This window comes from Calonectris borealis, chromosome 18 (genome assembly GCF_964195595.1).
Source record: "Calonectris borealis chromosome 18, bCalBor7.hap1.2, whole genome shotgun sequence".
NCBI lineage: Eukaryota > Metazoa > Chordata > Aves > Procellariiformes > Procellariidae > Calonectris > Calonectris borealis.
Genome location: NC_134329.1, coordinates 13,884,582 through 13,909,322, shown reverse-complemented (window position 1 = coordinate 13,909,322; position 24,741 = coordinate 13,884,582). Strand labels below are relative to the sequence as shown.

Genomic DNA, 24,741 nt, shown 5'->3' with positions numbered 1-24,741 from the left:
ATCCAAGCTGTAGACAGATCCTGTATTTTTGAGGTGAATTTTGGGAAGCCAATTTAACGCCTCCTTTCAAAACATCTATTAGCTATTCAACACACTTGATGTGACTGGGAGTAATGTCATGCTGACGGCTGCAAGATTTCAGCCAGACTGGTAGATCAGAGTACCTGATGGATTACACTTCTAGGTACCTGCATAGCTCTGAAGCTCAAATTGACTGTCTGATAGTATTCCTTCTGTCCTCTGCATTGGAAAGCTTGGCTTTAAGGAAAACCTTTCATTATTTTAACCACCGTGTCCAAATCTGAGAACATAAAGAGCTCTTCATAGAGGAAAAAGGGATTTTTTTTTTTTTCGGAAGACAACAAAAACCAGCTGTGTATACAGACATGCTGTGACATAACATTAGGAAAATCAGAGACAGACTAAAGTCATCTTTGTATACAGACACACACCTGATTCACTGGGAAAAGCTCATGCACTGGCATGGATTCTCTATGGTCATCCTAGAGGAGGAAGACAGCTGTGACAGTTCCTTGATGAGGCAGATCCCACAGCTCCCATTTCATCAAGGGCCCTGTCCTCTCCATCTGCCAGGCACTGCTCCATTACAAGTTTATTACTGGCCTTGTCCTGCTATTTTGAGAGTCAAAAGCTCCACTAAGCATCTTTTTTCTGCTAGACCAAGTCAGGAACAACCGCAGAACTATAGGAGGAGGAAAGAAAAAAATTCTCAGGCACAAGTCTTTGAGCTGATAAGTACCACTGGGAACTCTTAGGTTAGAAAGCACAAGCAAAATTTAATGATCATCCAAAGATACAAGCGTGGAAACATCTGAAGTCCAACATTAGGACTAAATTCTTTGAGAGTCAGGCTCCTTTGTTTCCAAGGTCTGAATTTATATTATCTTTTTTAGCAACAGCGCTATGGGTAATGCTTTTTCCCTTCACCCAGGAAAAAGTAGTAATGCCTTCTTTAATTTGCTTTCTCTTAGCTGTTGCCTTTGAGCTTTTCAGAGAGACACAGAACTCTAAGCAAAGTTTCACTGATTTCAAATCCTCTTCCTTCAGCTAAGGAAGCTTGAGAAACAAGCACCCAAAAGCTACCTCAATCCCAAGTGAAGAAAGGAAAAAAAAAAAAAAAAAAAGTGAAGAAGTACATCAAGTGCATCCCACGTCTGCCAGGCAGAAAACAAACAGCTAAATTCATAGAGGTGGTTCCTGCTTACAGAATAGCTGCTCAGCCCCAGCTATTTCATTAGCATCGCTCTAAAGGGTCCTAGGGACTTTCTTTTTGAGGTGTAGGCAATTCAGCAAGCTGAAAGATCACTGTAATTTGGCCTATGAAAAATGAGTAGGTGTTCACAGTTCATTTCCCAATAGAGAAAGTCATGCTCATCACAGAAACCATCATCATGCACAGAACTAATAGCCGCCCTGCTTGGCAGGCACACCCATGCACATTAAGGAAGCCTTGCAGTGCACCAGCTTTTACCACGTACGAACAAGAGACTTTGGTTAGCAAAGCTGTCGGTAAGGCACATTTTTTTTTCTAGCACTACAGTCAGGTAAAAAAATACGATTATGTTATAAGCAAGTAAATAAAAAAAAAACAAAACTAGACTCCTGGAACCACAAACCAAATTAAAAACTAGGAAGTATTCCCAAAGAAATCCCCTGCTCCCAGATGAACTGGAATGAAAACACACCGGAAGAGTCAAACACAGAGAGAAAAACTCAAGGATACGGGGAGAGGGTGCAAGCAGCTAATAAAATGTTGACTAAATGGAATAAAACATGCTGCCACTTATCTGAATGAGTAACATCAGCTGCGGTCAAAGGGCAATGGCTGGACAGGACTTGATATTTTCCCACTCCCGCTGTAAGCAAAGGAGAGTGCGAGGCTTGGGAACAACAGAGCTCCAGCTCCCGGGATTCCAACAGTCAGTTATGGACCTATGCAGAGACTCTGCCTTAAACCCACACAAAGCCTTGGAAAACCTCAGGGCCCCTCTAGAAGACCATTTAGCAACTGACCTCTGCTTGGGTATTGCCAAAATAAACTGAAGTCAAAATTAGACATGGCTGAGTCCAATTTCACCTTGATTAGTATTTACATAACACACAGGGAAACACAAGAAGAGCACATAAATAATGTACTGTTTGTTGCAGACCGCTCAGGAGGTGAGTTCTCAGCTATAGTATTGATCCTCATGCACACACCAGCTCACTGTGCAGAAAGCCCAAATCTTCTCTTTATGCACGGAAGTAAACTCCCAGAAGCTGAGCTGCACGGGTTGGGTTGCAAACTGGTGCTTCACCACACCAGGGGGTCTAGCAGTAGGAGAGCTGCATTCTGGATAAGAGCCTCACATGGAAAAAACCTAATGATGGGGAGTTTCCAGATCTGGTTAATTTAGAAGACATTCTCCATTTCCTTAACTTTTTTCCTTCTAGTGGACTTGACATTTCTGACAACACTCCCAGGAAAGGTAAACTTGGGAGAAGCTGGTTGTTGGATTTTTTCCTCCTGTTACAGTACCACCGCTTATCCTCCCAGTCTTAATACAAGCTGGGGGGACTCCAAAACAAAACCTAGGAATGACTCAGTACCATCACTTTCTGAGGCGGCCGCACAATACAATCTTACTCAACAGCCACAAGGAGTCTGTGCCACCTGTGAGAACGAAGCGAGAATAGTTTCTCTTCCCCGTTCTCTTTCTTTTCTTGTTGGAGAAAGGATTTAACTTCATGCCCAGTCCACGTGGGTAAAGGTGAAGGGCATCTGGACATTTCTTATTTTCTACCTCTTTTGTGAACATCGTTAGGGAAATAATGCCAAGACTTTCTTTGATTTGAAGAGACATTTCCACTTCTACTTGGCCTACTCTGGCCTTACTGGACTTTTTTTTTTTTTTTAAACAACCCACAACCCCGTACCACACTGCTCCCAAAAGCACCTCAGTCAAGCAACTGCTATATCCGATCCTAGTTCGCAACCTGCTAGGTCCTGGTAAGCCATCTGCAGACCTTCAGCCCACTTGATGGAAAATGGTCGAGCGGCAGAACTAACGGGTGGTTGAACCTGCGGTGTACCTCTGCTGGTTTACAGCCATAAAGCAAAGTAGCCGAGGATATTACAATTGGTAAGATGCAAAACAAGCTTCAGATCTAAAGCGCCCAACACAACAAATATCCTCGAAGAGACTCGTACTGAGCTAGCGAGAGAGGTGGCTCAAAGATTCAGCATTACTATTTTCCTGATGCATCAATGTCTCATAAGTTTGCAGCAAATGAATGTAATTCTCAAGCATACTGTTAGGAAAGATTGCTTAAAATTAATTAGCTTAGTAACAATGGCCTGTCATTATGCGACTAAGTCACCAGCGTGAGCACATAAGTTACAGTGACAGCTCAGGGTATAAAATAAGTGCCTTTATATTGAAATTTGCAAAGTGCCTAGCAGTCAAATGCCAATCTATTCACTTCTGGTAATATTGCATAGTTTGTTCCTAATAGACTGTTCCAAACTCCCACACAAAGATATGACTTACTTTACTACAGAGAAGTCTTTCTACTTCATACAGTGACCGTGCCCAAATTTAGAAAGCTTTTTTAAGTGTATTTATTTGTACAGCATTGATTCATTCAACGTCAAGTGGAATGTGAGATTTAGAACATGACGTTAGAAAAAGCTGTAGGTAATAGAAAACAAAAAAATCTCTCTTGAGTGACTTACCTAGGGATGCATGATAAACCAAAGGTAAGGACTGAATTCTGAGGGGTAAGAACATCAGCAGTTCCCACATTCAGCACTTTACAAGATTTCCCCAGTAGAGAAGGAAATAGTTATTGCTATAATTATTTCATAGTTCCAGTCAGCTGCATTCAGTTGTACTGTTATATTCCAATGGCAGGAAAATGGAATACAGTAAACTATAAATATCTGTCAGAATTCCTTTGAAAGGACAACAGTTAATTGCATAGCTTGATCTCTTGCCGTGCAGAGCTTGCATTTCAGGTTAGAAAGGTACAGATTGTTATTGATTTAATTCTCTTGAAACATGTGTGGTATAAAACTGTTCAAAAGACTTATGGGGGAGAAATATATGCTTCCAAAGGAAGTCCTAGAGCACAAGACTCTGGCGGGCTACCTTCTTGTAAAATGCTTTCTGAAATTCAATACACCCCCCTCCAAAGGCCCTCAGAGTCCCCTCATAAATTGAGGCTCCTTGCTTCCTTTGCAGAAGTGAAATTAAATCAGTGAATCAGATGAAGAAAAACAAAAGATTAGCAATAGTATGAGGCACATGCAAAAAATAGTCCTCTGTGTTAAGAATAATTCAGTCCTTATTACACACTCACTCTAACAGCAAGTGATCCATTTCAATCCTTCCTGTTTTCCTTCTATTTAGCTTCCAGTTCTACCTCTCTCTTTGCAAAATGATTCCAGGCAGTCAAGCCAACATTTTAACTATTTTATTCTCCTAAATATCTTTGAATCCACTTCTGATTTAGCTCATTCAAAGTTGGTCTGACCACCCAAAGACATCAGGACATACAACTGTGCAGTAATGTTTTAAGCCTTGTCCATTCTGGGAATAAATTCCCCGTTACAGCCATCGCAACAGCGAGGATGAAGCCCTGTTTAACACTTGTCCAGCTCACCTACTTTCCACGAAGGGTAACTTGACCCAGTATAAATTATGTATCATTGTGATTTTGCCAATCTACATTTGTGTTCAGCCTGCTGCTGGTACATAGAGAGCTAAAATGCCCAACGCGCAGAAGCCTTTATTAGCAAGTAACGTAGATACTAGTAAACTCCTTGCTCCCAGATACTGTAATTAAGATGACACATCTTCCTGATGGTTGCTTTAAAGAGACAAAATATTAATGGAGGAAATACTGCAGAAATGTTTTAGCACCTGTTTATCATAAGTAGCTGACCACATGTTAAGTTACATTTGCATGTCCTGTCAGCCTTCATTAGGAGAGCTCTGGAAGTTGTGGATTGCCAGATATATCTTCTCCAAATTAGTTTTTACTAGCTTTCACTCCAGTTTCTGGGCTTAGAACCGAGAAACATATTTACTGCCTTGATTTTCAGGTTTCCCAGGGTGGGTGTTTTGGTTTTGTTGGGATTTTTTTGGGGTTTTTTTGTTTGTTTGTTTTTTTTTAAGGGAAGTTTTTTCTTTTAACTAGTAGCTGATTGATAATACACACTGAGAGAATAAAATTAAACTGTATTGTTTTAACAAACTTAAGAGTAAACTAAGCCCAACCTACAATGCACTTGGAATCAGAGGCAGCTTCTATCCAAGGAAAATTACCAACAGTTGCAATGGTTGCACCTAACAAAGCCGATTGAGAAGATTTTCACTTTTATTCACCCCTAAATACAATGTACCGCACGACACATTGAGCACTGACGGTGGTGACTATCCACTTGCAACGTTCTAAAAGCAAGTAAAAGAATCATTAAATAGATCACTGAGCCCAACAGGATTTAGGCATACCTAGTCAAGCAAGACATAATATTAGCTACCGATCATTATGCTGCAGGGCCTGACAACAGCCACGGCAATTTTCAGACTTTACACGTACGAAGCAAGAGGCAGCGCATACCCTGCAAGGCTTACAGCCTCCTGAAATCTGACCCATGCGTATGCAAATCCCCGGGTAGAGAGCATCAAACTTCATAAGGCTGCAGGCAGGAGTCGGAGCCTGCCCACATGGAACAAGTTCGACAGCTAGAACCTGAGGGAGATCAGACAGGCAAAAATACAGGCAACAACGTAGGTAGGAGAAGGGTGGGGAAAGTTTTACTGAGATGAAGTAGGCAAGAAAGAATCTCTGGATGAGAAAAAAAAAATTAGAGAGAGATTTAAGATAACAGACAGTAACAGCAGACAGGATGCAAATGGGGAATTCTTCCAACAGATTTTTACCACACAGGATCTCAGGAAGCATTTGCGCTCACCATTGCATAGGTGAGCAAGACAGCCTACTGAAGAAGTTATGGAACACTGGGTTTCTCTCTCTGTATCTCCATTTCCCCAGTTTAAAATAAAGATAGAGATAATAACTTCCTTTCCTAAAACAAGAGCTAAAAAGTGTATATACACTCAAATAAAATTAAGCTACTGTTATTAACTATCACCTTCTCTCACGCATGATACCAGATGAAAAAGATGCCTTTTCTGAAGAAAAAAAAGAGCATCATAAGAACTACCATTCACACTACTATTACCAATAAAAACATCAATATCTGACTATTACAGATAGACTTGAATTCTTTCTTTTACTTATTAAAATTCCCTCCCCTCTCTTTTGCCCACTCGGAGAAGAGGCAGACAAATCCTTTCTTACGCACTGGCTGCACCATAGCTGAGGCCGGCTGAAACCCCAACTGTGCCGTGCTCCCCCCACGCCTGCCCGGCAGGGAGCCTGAATGCCCCAGAACTGCCCCAGCTGGGCTGGGGGGGCTGCACCCCCCACCCCCTCCTTTATGCTTTCTGAGGCCAGCAAAATCACCCTGATGTCAGCATATGGAAGCGGTTAGTAAACGAGGGGAGGGTCAGATCCAGCCATCTACGCATTGATTGCAAGTGCATGCTTTCTCCCAAAGGCAAAAAAAAAAAAAAGGAGCGTACTTGAACCCTTAAAGCAGATAGGCTGCAGCTGATTTATTGGGGTGATTTAGATCTGTTAAAACAAATTTAATTCTGAATACAATTTTATATCAATTAACAGAGTCTCACAAGTGTAGCCATTAAGGAATCTCTTTCCAAAACCAAAGCCAAATATTCAAGATTTATGAGACTGACTTGCCATATTGGAAGTAACTAATTATTCGTAATGATTCTTTGTACTCTGACAGTGATTATGTATTTTCAGTGCAAATGACCATGATGAAGCAAGTGATAAAGGCAGCCCATGTTTGTGGAAGCAGTTAAGGCCTAATCGTTTTAGCAGAATATTGGGGTAGAGGGGGGAGAAACAACAGAAAACAGCTAAGCCCAGTGATGCAAAAACCAGCTTATTTAACATCTTGAAGTATGTTCTGGTGCATGTCAGAACTGCAAGGAAAGCCTGTGGTCTCTTTTTATTGCCTTAAGCAATTTTGTATTCAGTTTATTTATTCTGACCTTTTGGTTGTCCTTCCACCTTGGACATGACAGCCTTTAACAAAGCAAGGCCTCACAGATTCAGCTTGCACTGTTCGCAACAGATTGTGGAGTACGTTTGGGGTGAGAGGAACAACACAGATTTGGGGCCTGATTCTTATTTGCACTGAAGTTTCTTCACCTTGTTCTGACAGCACAAGGCAGGGAAAGTATAATAGCAGCCCTGCTTCCAGCTCCACAGGATGAAGGAAAAGTCTCTGGATTAGTCTGCTCTGATTAAAGTCCCTGGGAATCCGAAAATGATAGTTAGACAGGGACTAGGTAGATTTTCACATCGCCTCAGGCTACAGAGAATACAAAAGCACCGCCTTTCTCCTCTTTTCACAACTTCCAGTCCTGCCCCAGACACAGGAATAGAGTAATTGAGAACAAAGTCCCCGTTCCAGTGAGGTGTTCCAGTGCCACCAAGGTTAATGTCCAGGGGCAGGCTCGTGGCGAGCGCAATGCCATGTTTACTGCTGGGGTAGCTGCTGTTCTGATGCTGTACTCACTCAAGCTACGAACAAGGGTCTAATTTCTGATCCTCGAAAAGCAAAGGCACAGCAAGTTGGTCATTAAAATCTGCAGCAGCATGCATGTGATTAAAATGTTAATGTCAATATTGTAATCAAGGTCTGACTCACAGGACAGCTGGTAAGAGACTTGATCTGTATTGCTTAGCCCCAGTCACCTGATGCAGACCAGGGTTACAAAAAGGTTGTGCCCCATCACATGGCAGGGATTGGCATTCACTGGCTTGTGGGGCTAGCTGTAGGCTGGTTGCTGAACAGGGAAAATCAGATCAAACGCAGGCACAATATTGGTAAGTTCAGCTACGCCCGCACTCCAGCAAGAGGAAAGCTTTTCTATGCATTTCCTTGGTATTGTCTGAGCTGCAGCTCTGTTGCAAAGGTACTTGAGCATCTCCTGTCCACCCGCAGTGCCGCTGCTAGGTTGCCCTCCTTCCTCGTCTCACTGGCCAATCTCTCTTGCTTCTTTTGGAATTTTCTGTGCTAGTTTCTATCTAGCTGAGTTTTATCCATTTAAGCCTGTGGTAAATTTTGCCTGGTGCTGTCTAAGCACGGAAAGAGCTATAGTCTGCAAAGCTTCTTTTCAGTAAATTCAGGATTAATGAAGAAGGCCTCTCTATTGTTGGAATGTCTAATACAATTATAAACTGAATGAACGGACTAGGCAGCAGCGGAGGGCTCCCAGGTTCGTGGCAGGGAATTGTCTGTTTTAACATCCATCTGTTTTCATTCCCTCTGATCTATTATCATTCACCTAGAGTTATAACATGATGAATATCATTGTGCGGAAAGCCATTTGATGCTGGGGGGGGAAAAAAATCACTGTAGGACGGCCTTCTATTGAAAATGTGAAATTGCCTTGGTGGAAGGAAAGGCACGATTGATTCAGAGATGCTGTTTCAGATAGAGGCATCCTTTCACATGTGGACTGTTTGATTTTGTTAATTCCTTTGGATGACCCTTCTGCTGCGTCTTTCAACAAAAATATACATATATACAAAATTGGGGATAACTATGGGTAACCATAGTGCTGCTGAATTTGTGGAGTTAATTAAAAAAAAATTGTATTCACAACTTTCCCCAGAAGGCACCTTTGGTTTACGTTCACAGTGACATTAAACTCCTGTACGTAAACACGTAAGCAGGATGAGAATCTTGATGACCCTGCTGACAGGAAATAAAGAAAGGAACTTTACAGGCAATTTCCACTGTCCTTGTTGGTCAGCAAATTTGGAAGTTAATGAAAAAGAGAACTAGAAATGCATATTAATGATGGAGGACCTAAAGGACGATGGGTCTGAAATGAGTACTACCAAGAGAAACTTATAAATTCCCCAGTTTATCTTTTTTAATGGCTTATCCTTATGATATACTTATAAGCAAGATAAAAATTACCTTCTAAATTAAAGGACAGACTCTCAAATCTAAAAATAGCTTATTGAACTCAGTGTAAATGCTCTTTTTCTAGAAAGTGACTCTTAAAATATTGGTAAAGCAAATACAGTTGTTCAGCTCAATCCATTGTTTAACTGGGTGTATCTAAACTCCAGATCTTTCATTAACAACCATCCCCTTGATCTTGGTTATAGTTTTAAAATGCCGTACACTTAAAAATGTCCCTTAAAGAAACAGGAGGAGAGAAAACACCCCATTGGAAATCCACAGTCCAACAAAACCCATGGCAGATAACTGTCGGACTCCCCACTAGCTTGTAATTACCCAAGGAAGTGGCTAGACTTAGCTATCTTCCTAGTTTAATTGGCACGCAAAAGATTATAGGATTTTATTAGGACACAAATGACACGATACAAGTGTGATTGAGGCATGCAATGCATGAATGACTATTTGCATTAAGAGGCTTTGTACTACACATGGGATTTCTACCTTTGGTTTTAAATTGCTTAAATTTAAATGACGTTTCTATGCTCCATTTTAAAAGGGTGATATTTATTTTAGCTCTTGTTTAAGTAAGGTAGGGGAAAGCTGTTGCCAGACACCAGAAACCCTTCTAAAAGAGCCCATCAGGGCCAGATGGAAGGAGGCTAATTTTCAACTGCTCCGTTATTAGAGCAGGAATATGAGAAAACCGAGCAAAGGTGGGCACTGCAGTCCCCACGTCAAAGCCTTTTGGCTTCGGGTGCGTTAGATACCCAGCTACCAGCCCGCCGCTGCTGGGGGGACCGGCCTGAGGAAGCCACCATCCCTGGCGATGACTGAAGGGGAACACAAGTGGGAGCAGGTGGCAGGAGACCTTTTTGGCTTCCCTTACTTCCACGGCTCCCGCTAACACTGAACCTCCTTCATGGATTTTTTTTCCCTGCTTATTTATGAAGCTCGGTGGACTTCTTTAGGTTTTATTTCACAACTTCCTTCTAACTTCTCTCACATCCAGAACTGGAGGCCACCCCCCGGGGAAGGCGAAAGCAGCCAAAGATGTAAGGAATGGAGCCAAGTCAGTCAAGTGGAGCAAAGCCAGCCACACACAAGGAAGGGAGTACCCAGGAGCGATGGTAACGTGCGGCAATATCTGACTGCGTGCAATAAAAGCTGATAACAGGAGGATTAGGTCCTGCTACCATTGCAATATGTGGGACAGCGGGTGCTCTGCGCCGGGGCCCCGATCCAGGCACACCTCCCTCAGTGCTGTCCCTGGGGCTGGGCCGCACACAGCTGCTCGGTCGGCCACCAAGCTGGTCCCCTTTCCAGGGAAGCGCCCAGGGACCAAGCGCTGGCCGAGGCGATCCCGGAGAGAGGAGAGGGCCCGAAAAGAGCAGGGAAACAAGAAGGGAACTGCAGCCTCCTCCTGCGTTGCAGAGCCCAAATGAAACCTCAGCAAGATGGACGGATGGGGAGCAGGGGGTAATGAACAGGAAGGGTCTGCTGCCCCCATCTCCATGACCCGGGCCTTCACCCTCGGCCCCTTGTGCTGCTCCATGCCCCCCCACAGCTCTGGCTGCCCCGCTCCTTTGCCCCTGCACCCTCATCAGCAGCTTGTCCCTTGACCCCCAGATAGTTCCCTGGCTTATCCCTCGGCTCTTCCCATGTCCCTCAGCTCCTCCTGTCCCCCTCAGGTTGTCCTCAATCCCCAACTCGGCTGTCCCTCATCCCTCAGCTCATCGTTTAACCCCCAGCCCGTCCCTCAGGTCGTTCCTTGTCCCCGGCTCATCCTTTGCCCGCCCAACCCGCCCCTCAGCTCGTCCCTCGGTTGATCGTTGAACCCCCAGCCCATCCCGCAGCTCGTCCCTGGTCCCACCGGTCGCTCCCAGGTTGTCCCTTGTCCCCAGCTCGCCCCCCGTCCCCTCCACTCGCCCCCGGCCAGCCCCCCTCGCCGCCCGGCGGGTCTGCCGGCGGTGCCCCCCTCCATTTCGCGGGGGCTCAGCCGGCCCCGTGAGGCGAGAGCGGGGCAGGGGGGTCGCCGGGCCGCGGCAGGGAGGAGGTGCGGGAGCCGGGCCGGGGGGGAAACTTTCCCGGGGGCGAGGGCGGGCCGCGGCGCCCCTTCCTCCCCCCCGCTCCCCGCTGAGGCCAGGCGAGGCGGGGGGGGGCGGCCGCACGGCGGCGGCGGCGGGGCGGGAAGGAGGAGGAGGAAGGGGGGGGGCCGGGGGCACGGCCGGGCCTGCGCCGGGGAATGACGCGCAGCTGGCAGCCCTGCTCATGCGCGGCCGGCCGGGCGGTGCTAGCGCCGCGTCCCAGCTCGGGGAGAATGGGGCGGCATCCGGGCAGCGCCGACTGAGCGGCTTCTGGGGGCCGGGGCTGCGCCGCGCCGCGGGCGGCCGGGCTGGGGCGGGCGGGCGAGCGCCATCCGGCAGCGGGCGGCGGCGGCGGGGGCGCCGCGCCGCGCCGGCGGGGGGCTGCGAGCCGCCGGCGGCGCCCGGCGAGGAGGGGTCGGCGGCGGCGGCGGCGGGCGGCGGCGGCGGGCGGCGGCGGGGGCTGCCCAGGGATTGTCTCGCTCGCTCCGCGGCAAGAAAGTTGGGCGGCGAGCGCGGCGGCGGCGGCGGCCCCCCCGCCGCGGTGCGCGGCGGCCGGAGCGGGGCCCCGGAGCGGCGCTGCCCCCGGGGAGGGGGCGCCGCGCCTGGATTATCCCGAGCTGGGTCGAGCCTCCTGGATCTGCCTCTCTCTTCCGCGCCGAGTGAATCCGAGGTGTCCTCGTCCTGATCCAGATATATCCCCCCCTCCTCTCTTTTTTTTTTCTCCCCTCCTCTTCCCGTCTCTGCTTTTTTTTGGGGGGTGGGGGGGGCGGGGGGTGGAAATTTGTCAAGGTCATTCCGTGGATTTAATATTTTTTGTGTGTGTGTGCCGCTCGCCCCACCGCCACCGCCACCCAGCCTTGCTCTGTGGATTATCATCGCCCTGGATCCGAGGGTCTGAACAGCAGGATTTTTGTTGTTGTTGTTGATTTTTTTTTAATTATTATTATTTTTTTTTTAAAGGGCTCCGGGGTTTGGAGAGGGGAAGCGGTGAGTTGGAGGGGGGCGACTTTTCTCTCCCCCCGCGCCCCCCCCGCCCCCACCCCCCCCGCGCCCGGCCTTCTCCTTTTTTTTATTTTTAATTATTTTTATTATTATTATTATTATTATTATTTTTAAATTTTTTTGATTTGCTTCTTCTTCGGCAATGGATGGGAAAATCCGGCAGAGCCGGAGGTCGAGGTCGCAGCGGGACCGCGTGCGGCGGCGGGAGGCGGCGGCCCGCGACCCGCGGAACCAGAGCCCTTCCTCGGGCTCCGAGAAGGAGCCGAGCCCCGGCAAGGAGAACGGCGGCCAGAACTGCACCGCCCCGCGGGGCCCGCCGCCCGCCGCCCGCGCCGCCCGGCCCCCGCGCCGCCGCCGCCGCGAGTCCAGCTCCCAGGAAGAGGACCTGATCGATGGCTTCGCCATAGCCAGCTTCAACACCCTGGAAGCGCTGGAGGTAAGAGCGGAGGGGCCGGGGGGTCTTCCCTCCTGCGGAGCGGGGGCTGCGGGGGGGGGGGAATGGAAGGCGGGGGGGGAAATTTAAAAAAAAAAAAAATGAAAAAGGAAGCGCGGCGCTTTCAGGCTGCTGAATTTTGCAAATAGCAATTAATGTGCATTAATCCTGGTGTCAGCCCGGAGGGATCTCGGGGCTGCGGTCAGGAGGGTGGCGAGCCAGCCCGGGTGCTCGCAGCCCCGCTGGCAACTTGCTGCACCCCCCCCTTCCCCAGCCCCCCCTCTCCCTCCGGCTCCGGCTGGTGTTAACTATCACTTAGGGCAAGTCAAATGTTTGTTTGGGGTTTTAATTGGCTGGCGGAGGGCTGCAAAATATTCCTGGCGTGTTGGGATGGTCCGGTATTGTTGTGAGTGGTGGAGCTTCCCCCTCCCGCCCTCCCCCCTCCTTCCCCCCCCCCCCCCCCGCCCCCCCCGGCTCGTGGAGTTTGTGTTTGCATTGCCAAAATGTTACTTTATCTGTCTCCGGAGATTGTTAGCAAATGGCTAGTGTTTGACATTTTGTGGAAAAGAGATGTTTAAATGGATAATAATCCCTTGGTTGTAATTCCCATTTTTGAAGTAATTGAACAAATTCTTCATCTCTTGTTGACTGTACATATTTTTCTGGTGTTAATAGGCTGGCAAAAAAATATTGCTTGTCTAACTTATTACAAACAATATTTGCTGAGCAAATACTGCCTGCCTTGTCTGAGCTAAGTTAAGCAGAGCAGGAAATTTAATATTTTCAGAGGGGCATTGACAAACTAAGACTTTGGCTTTTGATTTTGGTTTTGTTTGTGTACGAGGGGAAGAAATGAGTTGTCAAGAGATAGCACCTAACAAGTCGCTTGATGGGTGTAATAACTTGAATTCCCAGTAAATATGAGCAATCCTGGTGCCTTTGCCCGCTTTCTTTGACACACCGTGGTAAAAACGTGGGCAAAGTTTTGGGTGCTCTCCCTATTTCAGATTTCCTGTCACTTGTGTATCTATTAACCCGCGTTACAGTGATGAATGGTTCTGTGCAGGCTAATGAATAATCTCAGATTTGCCCTGGCATCTCCAACGTCTTTGGCTCAGACTTTGAGATCCCATTTTGTTTGTGGGCTTTGCTTCTCCCCAGCCCACCCCTCCTGCCACGCAGGCCTCTGGGCTCTGGTGGCATCGTGGCTATGGGGAATTTTTTGCTCATAGAACCAACTTCTCAAAGTCCCAGAGACGGTCTCTGTGTTCCCACGGAGGTGTCAGCAGTGGCCTTGGCCATCTACCCTGGCGTCAGGGCGATGGAACCTTTGCTTGGGGAGCCTGGGCTTCTGCTCAGGAGGGACATTTAGCCCAGCAGTCCCTGAGCAGCACTAGCTGTGTAGGTACCGGGGTGGGAAGATGATTTGTGTTAGCTTGGCGATGGCTATTTTGTGGCCTTCCGCGGCATCATTTGTGGGGTGTTGTCCTAACAGGAAAGCCAACTACTTTGTCTACACAGAACTGATAATGAGCGAGCGATCCGCTTTCGTGTGCCTCTAAAACAAGCCGTAGACCTGTCTGTATCTTCTTTTTTTTTTTTCTTGGGCATGCTTTTAGTCAAATATGCATCAGCAGATAGGTCCAATTAAACCCCTGAGTCTCTACTGAGCTGTCAGTGAAGAAAGTAAAATTCATCTTCCTGCAGAAATTTTCTACCATGATGAGCGCATTATCAGGAAATAGAATTCAAATGATAGTGCAGTCCCTCCAGGGCTGATGGGGAAAACTCCGGGCTTTTCAAATAGGATAAGCCTTGTTATCGAATCAACCAAACCGTAACCTTGATAATAAGGTGCACGAGGATAGAAGGTGACCTTAAACTTCTGCCACCCCAAAGTACATCTCTCTGTGGAAGCACTTCTGTTTTTTCTTCGGAAAAAAAAGAAATAAAAAAATTATATACGAACCTTTACAAAACTGTCCCCTTTCAAACTCTTGCAAAACACTTCAGTACCACCTGAAATTAATTGATTTCTACTGTGTTTACCAGCCCGCAAGAGAACGCGTGCACCTCAGCATCTCGAATGGTAGTTGGCACCTCAGAGGGAATAGTGCGAGCAGAATTCACCTGTTTCTGAAGGTGCTGAACTGGGAGATATGTTGTATCTGATGTTCTCAGGGAGCCCTAATGATCGTGTGCATTTTGTAAATCCCGGTAACACTAAAAGAGAGAAAATACTCTGCATTGTGTAGAATTTTCCACGCAGCCCTGCCTTTGACCATGGGTGATGTCTGGCAGATCTGATCCAGCAGCAAGGGAAGGGGATTATTAAGGCAAAACTACTTTAAAGCAACATATGCCCATGTAAATGACTGAAATGGCAAGGTCATTTTTCGTGGTGTGGAGCTGTGCTCTCTAGTGAACTGGACTGCAACAGGTGGTTTTCTTCTGCTTTGGAGGAGATTTGCCTTTCAGTGTGTATGTGTTTTTTAAGAGTACTTAAAATCTGCTGTGATGATATTTTGAAAATAAATAAGAATTGAAACCTTCCATGTTCATGAGGGAGGAGAAAGAAGAAAAGTCAGCATGCAGCCTAGAAACAATACTGAACTAAGAAAGTCCGTTTTATTTGATTTCTAATCCTAAAAGGAGCTTTTGTTGCATATGCGGTAGTTTGTTGTGATCTTCTCCTGTGTTCTTCTTCCAGGTTTGTTTGTCACTTGATGTTACAGTGAGCTGTGATTATGTTTAATAGGCTAGCTAAGCTTTGGGCTTCCCCCTGGAAATTAAATTTCTCAATGGTTAGGCAGAACTTAACGGTAGAAACATTTGGGAGAGGTAAGGTGGTTTTTTGTTTGTTTTTCTTTTTGTCTCAAAATATTGTGAATTCCCCTTCCCCACTGAAGAAAATTCTCACCACTGGTGTTCCTGTAAATAAAGGGCGCTTTATAGAATAGATATATATACTCTTCTTTCATGTTGACCTGGGGCTATGAGCAGTTACGGTTAATACTGAGAGATGGCTTTATGAAGTCTCCTTTAGCTCTTTGGTGTGAATTTTAAGCATTCTGGATTTTGATTTAACTTATGTGGCAATGTTTCCTTTGGCAGTTGTCATCTGAAAATATTGCATCTTGTTTCTGTGATACTTACTTGTGACTTGACTTACGGGTCCCTTATCCTACCATCTTTCACAGAGTTGATTATATGTATATTTTAAATTAAGGAGAAAAGAAAAAAAAGCCCACAGACAAACCAGTAGCAGCGTCTTTCTGTACATAAGAAGTTAAAACTTCCCCTTTCCCTTCCTTCCCCTGAATCTTCTTGTATAAATCCAGCTCCAACTCAGGTTACATGCGGCTGATGTGTGTGTAGCGGTGTTTTCTTTTGTTTTTTTTTTTTTTTTTTTTTTTTAATACCCAGCCAAACATGACTTTGGAGTTAACAACCTGGAAACTTAGTTTGCCCTGACCTGCTGGCTTGAGGTGGTCAGTGAGACGGGTGGCTACTGGAAAACCATCAGATGATGGTGCTGCCCAGGAGATGGATCCTGTCCCGGGGGTCAGAAAAGCTGGCGGGCTGAGAAACGGGGGATTTCTCGCCGCCTTCCGAAATGAATGGTATGTATGTGAGCATGTGTGTATATTCATTACGTTCAGACGAAGCTGCTAATTATTCTAGAAGGTGATTGGTGAATCAGAGCGAGAGAATCTAAATGAGTGAGTCGGTGGCTGAGGGCTCTCTCTGATCATAGCTGTTCCTTTCAAGTATGAAAAACAGCGCTAAAAGGGAACTTCATCAGAATGTTAATGAATGCGATCTTTGAGAGCAATTGTTCTCCCAAAGTAGTTGTAAAGACAAGGGGTTGTGTTTTCTTTTTGGCTGTTGTTTATCATTTTTACAGATTCCAGCAAAGCTTTGGAACGCTGTATGGAAATTCTAACTTTCCCGGTGTGTGTGCTTATGGGTGTTTTAGGAATGTTTAACCTATTTATAGAATCTGCGGACAACCCGCTTGCAAATGTGCGTGGAGCGACGCGTGGTGCAGAAGTAGATGCCCGAGCTGAAAAGCGGCAGACCTTGACTTCGCGCACGTCGTGTTGAAGCGGTGATGCTGCCCTTACAAGCCGAATTGGGGCCCAGCTGCATCTGGTCGCAGGCCCTAAGGAGATTAACGCTTTGCCCACTCTTACTTTTTGTTTGTATCTGGAGGTCTGGCAGTGCTAAGTCGTCGTCCCTTCTCTGCTGTTTGCACTTGAGTGTAGCAGAGTTTAGAAAGCCTAATGGTGATAGTAGACTTCTGGACAGAATCCATAAGTTCTTCAGCTGTTATCTTGATAAGGCTGTTTTCACATGTGTGTTGTACACTGTGCTGTTACTGTTGCTCTGATCTCTCATTGATAAGAAAACCAGTGTGTTTAACTGCAGCTTCCTGTTCCAAAGGTTTTGTGCTAGTTCCACTGACCTAGCTATGTAATTTCTCATTTATCATCGTATCTCTGTATATGTACTTCCAGCTTAGTTTTTTTCCATGGTTAGTCTTATGATTTAAAACAAGTTTCTAGATTTTAAAGTATTTTTCCCTTCTACTCAATTGTCAAATGATGGTGTATCAAGTTAGTGTTTCTGATGGCTGGTTATTCCTTAAAAAAATGCTTTTAACCTCAGGAAAGCTAATGATTTTCTGGATGATGCTCTAAAGGCTCTAAATGCCTTTTGGTTTTCCCAAAGGCTTGTTAGTCTCCATTGATTTGTTCTCCTAGCTGTTGATACTTTGCATCTTATCCGAAGCGGGTACTTAAGGTATTTTTGTTGTTGTTAAGGAATAAGAGGTGGTTAACGCAGAGCTAAAACAGATTGGTGAGCTCTGGAAAGCCTGAAGTATCTGCTCAGTTGGGCCAGGAACCGAGGGGAGCTGGGCTCCCTGCAAACCACGGGCGGGTGGCGGGCAGCGATGAGGAAGGATCCAGCTCTTTTGTTGGAGCTGGAGTTCTTTACCTCATCAGTGAAACCTGCCGGGATCAACGGGCGTATTGTGCACAGGCGAGCGAGCTGCACAGCAGGAGTGACTGTGTGCATGGCACGTGCAGCCCCCGACCGGGACGATGCCTGCAGCCTAGGCCAGGGCACCGTTACTGCATTTAACATGGCTGCGATAGCATCGGAGAAAGGAAACAGCTTGCTTACCTGAGGCTTGGCTGTGAAAATCTCAGGCGAGTTCAGGAGTCACCATCTTCCCTACTTGAGGTCCCATTTTTAGCTCAAACTGCACTCGACCCTGTCTGTTTGTGTTTTTTGAAAGACCTCTTAATGTCTTACCAATTTTTCCAAAATAGTTTCCTGTAGCATAACTGCTCAGCCTTTCCTCAGCAGTCTGAAAGCTGGGGTAAAACATGAGATGAAGCTTGTTGAAATGTCAAGTGGACCAACCACCACAGAGAAATTCAGAAGATAAATTATAATTAATTAAAAAAAATTTTGATATATCATCTTTAAGAAATATAAGGTACTCCGTATTGCACAGATAAGATTTTTTGATAAAAGGCATATAATAAAATTAGTGTTCCACTTCATCAAAATAATAGACGATATAGGATGCAAATTAATGTTTGCTTGCAGTAGCGCATTTGACTTCTTGTCTAGTAAGTCCTGAAAACTTTACTGTCCTCTCAGTATGCTAACGAGATGCACTTTTTATCATTTAGCTCACTTATTTCACAGAACCAGACTGACTATCACAATGTTACCTTGCGGGAAAATAACAGTGAACAAGGGAGCCCGGTAGGATGAGATCAGCCTGGCATATTTCACTTTGTTTCTTTGACAGATTCCTGCTTGCTCTGCAGAAGAGCTGATGTATCGCACAACTGTACCTCTTTAAAAATTCATATAGGTACAGCGATACAATAGCCGGGCTGGAGACAGTTACACTGATATAAAGGTTTTTGGGTGGGTTTGGTTTTTTTTCTCTCTTGGTATCCTCTTGTTCTCCTGCTTTTTGTTTCTTGGTGTGAGGTGGTGTTCTCCAGGCACAGCCACTGCAGGTTGCTCTCCCTGCATCAGGCTTAACTAGACCTGGTGGGCTTTGCATGCCTATAGATCCGAAACCATGTGTGCACCTTGGCTGGGGCGAGTGCTACCCAGCGGCGGGTATTGCTTCAGCTTCTGTAGCGGCTGGTCTTTGTCCTGGTGATACAAGTCATGGGGAGCATCCTGTAGTTTGTCTGCGGTGCTGCAGCAGGTACTTGAGAGCGAACAGTATCAGCAAAACCGAAACGCTGTGTCCTGCTTGATGCAATATTTTTTTTAAAAGTAAAGATTTGAAATACAGTACGGAGGACGTGCATCTTGGTATCAGTTGTATGTGAACATCCAGCTGTAAGTGAGAACAATTTCCAATTCACTGCACTTTAATGCCTCCAGTTTATCACGGTAAAGGTATAAAAGAGTTTTATGTAGGTGAAGTGGCTCTTGCAGTTTAAATATCTTCTGGCTTTCCTGTGTTCAGCACAACGGGGGCTGTGACCGCTCCAGCCGTGCTTCTCGCGTAGAGAAGAGAGTCGGAGCACTGTTTTACCAGTCCTGTTCCATCTCCTTGAAAAATAGTCTCTTTTCCAAAACTAATGAAGTATTAAGAATACTCTTCAGATGCTGAAAGGAGAATCAGTCTTTATGTTATTAATCCAAAATGTTTAAAATGGAGGAGAGGGTTAAACAGCTCCCGAGCTGCCTAGGCAAAACACGACCTGCATTTGGTTGTTGGTCCAGTTCCTCTGGTGCGAGGGATTGTGAAAGCTGGGCAGGTGCGAACTGCTCCGGCTGCAGGGCTCTCCCGCCCCGTGCCCAGCCGGGCTGGCACATGTGTCGAGCCCTGACGACAGGTGAATAGGTGCATGTCGATTTTGGGAGCTTAATTATTTTGCACTGAGTAACTGGATCCGAAGTTCAGAAATACCTGGTGAAAAGGAGCGCAGGGGCAGCTATGTACATAATGCTTGCATGATCCAAGATGAATGTAGAGTGTTTCCTTTGTAGCTCTGTCTTGCTTCAAGCCAAAAAGGGACTAAACTTGAACAAAAGTTGCATCTGCAAGGTCAGTGGTTGGCATGGATAAGGGGATTGAAAGGATCAAAATGATTTCCCTGCACTACTGGCTGCAAAACATGAGCTTATGGCACCATTCCTGTCTTTCCCTTTGTGCTCAGAGCAAAGCTTTTTTTTTAAATCTTGTACTGGCTATGTATAGTTGTGCCACACAGACGTGGCAATTTGAAGTCAAATGTTCTATTTTGGGGACTGCTGGGCACTGTTGGCAGTGCAAGGGAGCTGCGCTTGGGCTCCTCTCCTCTGTCCGAAGCCTGCCTTGCTCTTTTCTAAACAGGCTGTGATAGAGAGGTATTCAGAAAAAAAAAATATATATGGTGCACTTCTGCCTGTAGTCTAAATGTGAAGTTTATAGTGTTTGCCGTTAGATATCATTGCATTGTCTTCCTCTCCAACAGATGTTCTTTCTAGCTTCGTAAAAATATGCCTGTAATTGTTTGATGGTTTTTTTTTTTTTTCCCAATTTTAAATATAGATTGATTTACTGTGATGCTAGCATATCCCTGATCTAGCCTGTACTTAGTGAGGAGATGCTTAGGTTAGGAGGAAGCGTGCAGCCCAAGTTGGGAAACAAATGATAATTTAGGGCTTCTGGCTATTCAGCGGGCTGTGGCGTGCTGACGGACACCAAGGTCACTTCTTTAACCCCTCCTGTGGGTTAGTGAGACTGTAGTTCCTTTCCTGGTAGCTCTTATTTGTACAGAGAAGCTAAAACCCCAAAGAATTTTAAAGGAAGAAATGCCTCTAACCTTAAAATGGCATCGAGTGCATCAGCTAATAAATGTATTACTGCTGTGGATTTTTTTGGTGGCTCATAAATGTCTCTTGCACTGCTGTCGAAGAGGATGTGTAGCCTCTTTATTCCACTTAGCCTGAGCACATACTTGCACTCAGGGGGAGAGAAACTCAAGATAGTATGCAGCTAAGAGATGTTTATGGAATCAGTCAAACTTGATATAAAATAATTATGGTGTTTTGACAGCTTGTTAATAACTTGCAACCATTGGAAGAAATGGAATTACAGCGTTCTTGGTCCTTGATGGAACCTTGGCATTTCTTTCAGATTGTAAAATTAAAGAAAAAATGTGAAAGCCATTAAAATAGTTGGATGTGGTGCCTGGGAAAAATGATGGGTCGCTTAATTGAAAAAATGCTTCGTTCCGGATGAAGTTCATTGCAGTTCAGTTCTGCCTGCTTCCCGGTATCCGTAATGGAGAAGGAAGAGGGCTGATGCCCCCAAAATCTGTCTGGAAGAGGGCTTGGGTATCACTCGGTTCTTCATCTTATCTGTGAATGAAGTGGAAGGAAATCCTAGTGAGCATTAGACAGGAGAGAAAAGTCTTGTCACCTGTAATGACTAAAATCCCCTGAAGTGTTGCCAGCGTGTGCTTTAGGAATCATATAATTATATGATTATTGAAAGAGACATAAAAGACCTCATGGCAAAAACCTTAGAAAGGGGGAGGGAGGGAATCCGTATGCAAATGAAGATACAGAGAATTTGCTGTCTCTTTTTTTTTTTTTTTTCCCCCAGTTATTTTTCAGTCCAAAGCTCAGTAATTGCTTTTATGGGGATTACCTAATAAAACTGGGGCATGCAAAGGAGGGAGAAATTGTTTATGCCGTGTCATAGGGCTGGCTTGCAATCCTATGCAGTTGGAGTAAAAATGAATTTTTAAAAGTAAAACTGCAAAGTGGGTTTTCTGCTAACAGAAAATAGCTATTTGTTGTAATGTTATCCTACAATAAAAGTGTTTTGTGGTCTGGCGGTTAGCAGAGGGGTCCGGAAGTCGAGATAACGGGGTTTTCTTTCTGACTCTGCCACAAGTTTCCTCTCTGAGCTCTGGGCAAGTCCTCTCATCGCCGCCTGCGTCACCTCGGCCGCCGGTCCCATTGCTTGGGTACCCGATGGGAGGCTGGATTTGCCGCTCGGGCAAACTCATGTCACCCTTCTGACTCGAGGGAACTGTCTCTCAACCCTGGTACGTGTAACTTGAAATGCATGCTGTGTTTGTGCAGGAGGTGATGGGATAGCCTCGGATGAAAGAGCTGCTCACACCGTCAGTGCTTGGGAGCCATGGCAGTATTCCCTGTTTTGCCATGTTACGGGGTGGGGATGTGCTTGTCCATGGTCGGGTGCTCCCAGGGATGGGTTTTGCACGGGTGCGAGCACAGTGCGCTGCGACGCTCCTCGTGGCCGCGTGCTGGGTGTTATAACGGGGAGCAAGTATGTGCATCGGTGTCTTCTGGCCTCGTTTGTCACTTCAGTAGCTTGCAGCCAAACTCAAAATCTTCCTGTGTGAACCACTAGTGAAATGTTTCCCCTCTGTCCACCTCAGCTTCACGTGTGGTGTCTTTCACATGGGATGTACTGACCAGCGCAATGCCCCACGCAGCATGCTACGCTCTGGGTACTGCTGCAAGTGTAAATTTAGTATGAGATTTTCCCAAGCTGTAGTTTTAACCCCAGCCAACAGCTAAGCCCCACGCAGCCGCTCGCTCACTCCCTTCTGTGGGATGGGGGAGAGAATTGGAAGGGTAAAAGTGAGAAAACTTGTGGGTTGAAATAAAGGCAGTTTAATAGGTAAAGCAAAAGCCATGCACGCAAGCAAAGCAAAGGAAAGGAAGACAAACGCCATCACTCTGAACATTCCCCCCTTCCTCCTTCTTCCCCCAGCTTTATACGCTGAGCATGACGTCATATGGTATGGGATATCCCTGTGGTCAGTTGGGGTCGGCTGTCCCAGCCGTGTCCCCTCCCAGCTCCTTGTGCCCCCCCAGCCTGCTCGCTGGTGGGGTGGGGTGAGGAGCAGAAAAGGCCTTGACTCCATGTCAGCACTGCTCAGCAGGATCTAAAACATCTCTGTTATCAACACTGTTTCCAGCACAAATCCAAAACATAGCCTCATGCTAGCTTCTGTGAAGAAAATTAACTCTATCCCAGCCAAAACCAGCACAGTTCTCTATCTCCTCTTAGAGTTAAAATACAAGCCTTGACTTAGGGCTTCTTAAGTTCTCCTAGGCTTCATCAGTCCTTACTAATGCTCTGGATTTATAATCTTGTTTCTCATAGAAGCACTTGTTCATGCATTTACTAGGAAACTCTCCTGATGCAAACCAGACCTGTATCTCAAGAGAGATTTTGTTGTAAGATAGGCAAAAACCTCCTTCCTTTTTTCTCAGACTTAACTAAAGCACTCGGTGCATTAAAAAAAAAAAACACAAACCCAAAAACCCGCCATACTGCTATTAGTGTTGAGTTACTGAATATTTTGCAAGGTCTCTCCAGAAAAAAAGAATACCGTTTACCGTGGTATTCTCGTTTGAAGCTTAATAGTACCAAGTTGTGATATGAGTTTGCTAATGTGATTTTTAGCTGAAAATGATAATGGTTTTCCAACCAGAAGGATTCCATAACTCGCCTGCTATCAGCTCATCCATCAAACTCTGCAGATGTCTATACGTTCATTATAATGTGCACGTGGTAGTGTTGTTGATTACATCAAACGAACTGATAACGCTATTCAAGCCCTATTAACGCTCTCCAGGCAGCCCCCCTGTGTGTTTGGCGGTGAAGGGAGTGGGTGGGGGTTTTTTGTTTGCAGGCTGTCCTTGCAGGTACTAGTTGGGAGTTTGGAGGTGAGCTCCTTTCCATTGCTATGGAGATGGCTGCATCTGCGGGGTCGATGTATCTTGTGTAGAGAGAACCATTTTGAGACGACTTCCATACTGGCACTGACGTTTCCGATGCTGTTTGTGTTGGGAAGAGGGTTAATGAAACAGAAATGAGAGCCTCTGGGCTGCACATGGTCGGTAACTTGATTTCATACAGCTCATGACTTTTCTTCCACATCATTGGGTGACACTAAGTCACATAGGGTATGCGACTTAAAAATTAAAATTTTATCTGCATCTGGGCAAAAGGGCTTGCAGGGTTCGATCAGAAAAAGGTTCCTGTGCTCGTTACGAAGTCATCTGTACAAGATTTAGGCTTTTTTCAAAAAAAGATGATCATTTTAGCAGCTGTTGGATAGGAGGTTGTCTAGAGCCTCGTGTTAACATCAAACCCGATTGCCTCAGTTAGAAAATGAGCTTGTGTTTTGGCAGGTGTAGGACATGCCATTTCCAAAACAGAGGTTATGAACTGCTGTAACGGGGCCTATGTAAACTAATGTAAACTCCCAGGTGATACCTCAGATAAACAACTATATGTAGTTTGTTTTCTTGATAGGTTCCCAAGAATTATTTCTGAAGTTGGTCTTTTTTTAAAAAACAAACTGTTTACACAAGCTGATTCCAGACAGAGCATCTTTGGTTTCTTAGCTTCAGCTGTGTCGTGTCCTGAGAAATACATGAATTGGGTTGTGAAGTCTCTGAGCGTATTGCCTGGTTTTCCTCCACCCAGGAGGAGCTCAGGGTTGTCATCGCTGAGCTTATGAAGTTCCCGGTCTCTAGGCACGTATTGCTCTTGTGCTGCAGCTTCGAGGCAAGCCATGCTACTGGATTTTAAGATCTTAAAATTTTTTCTCATGATTATTGAAACCTGTTGCGTGGCTTGGATGAAGCAGGCATGTGTGGGTTTCCAGGGGAGGGTGTTCAAGCCCGCCTGTTGGACAGGAGTGAGGTCTTTGCTGGTTTCCTGATCAGTGCTTCCTGGTCGAAATATATCAGTGGATTTTCTTTACCGCTGCCAAAATAAATGCTGCAGACAATCCAGGGCCAGGAATGTCATCATCACCGGGTTACTGAGTTTCTGCCTGAAGGTCAGCTAGCTGTGACTGTTACTAAATAGCTGTTTGCTGATGTGTTTGTGGTCTGCACTCATACACCATGTCTGGTTGCATGTCTTCAGTGTAGTGCTTGGCATAAAGATGTGTGGCTCAAACAGGGGCGTGTTTTATGATACTTCTCTGTAACTTTGTAAGGTCGGTACAACCTGTGAGGATATTAATTTGACCTCAAAAAGGACAGGATATAAATTGCATGTGTTTATATCTGTGTTAAGTACAATGTGCTATTCAGCTAAAATCAGATTA

General features: G+C 45.7%; 1 protein-coding gene across 14 annotated transcripts in view; it reads left to right on the top strand.

Moving 5' to 3' along the window:
* The first annotated feature begins 11,779 nt into the window (after positions 1-11,779).
* FBRSL1 (fibrosin like 1) overlaps positions 11,780-24,741 on the top strand; it is a 552,901-nt gene continuing 539,939 nt past the window's right edge. For 6 of the 14 annotated variants that reach the window (XM_075168060.1, XM_075168058.1, XM_075168059.1 and 3 more), the window contains exon 1: positions 11,782-12,601. In XM_075168060.1, coding sequence (XP_075024161.1) covers positions 12,308-12,601 — 294 coding nt within the window. In that variant the 5' untranslated portion in view covers positions 11,782-12,307. Of the gene's footprint in view, positions 12,602-24,741 lie in introns of all 14 variants that reach the window. The other 8 variants (XM_075168055.1, XM_075168061.1, XM_075168052.1 and 5 more) reach the window with 4 other exon arrangements.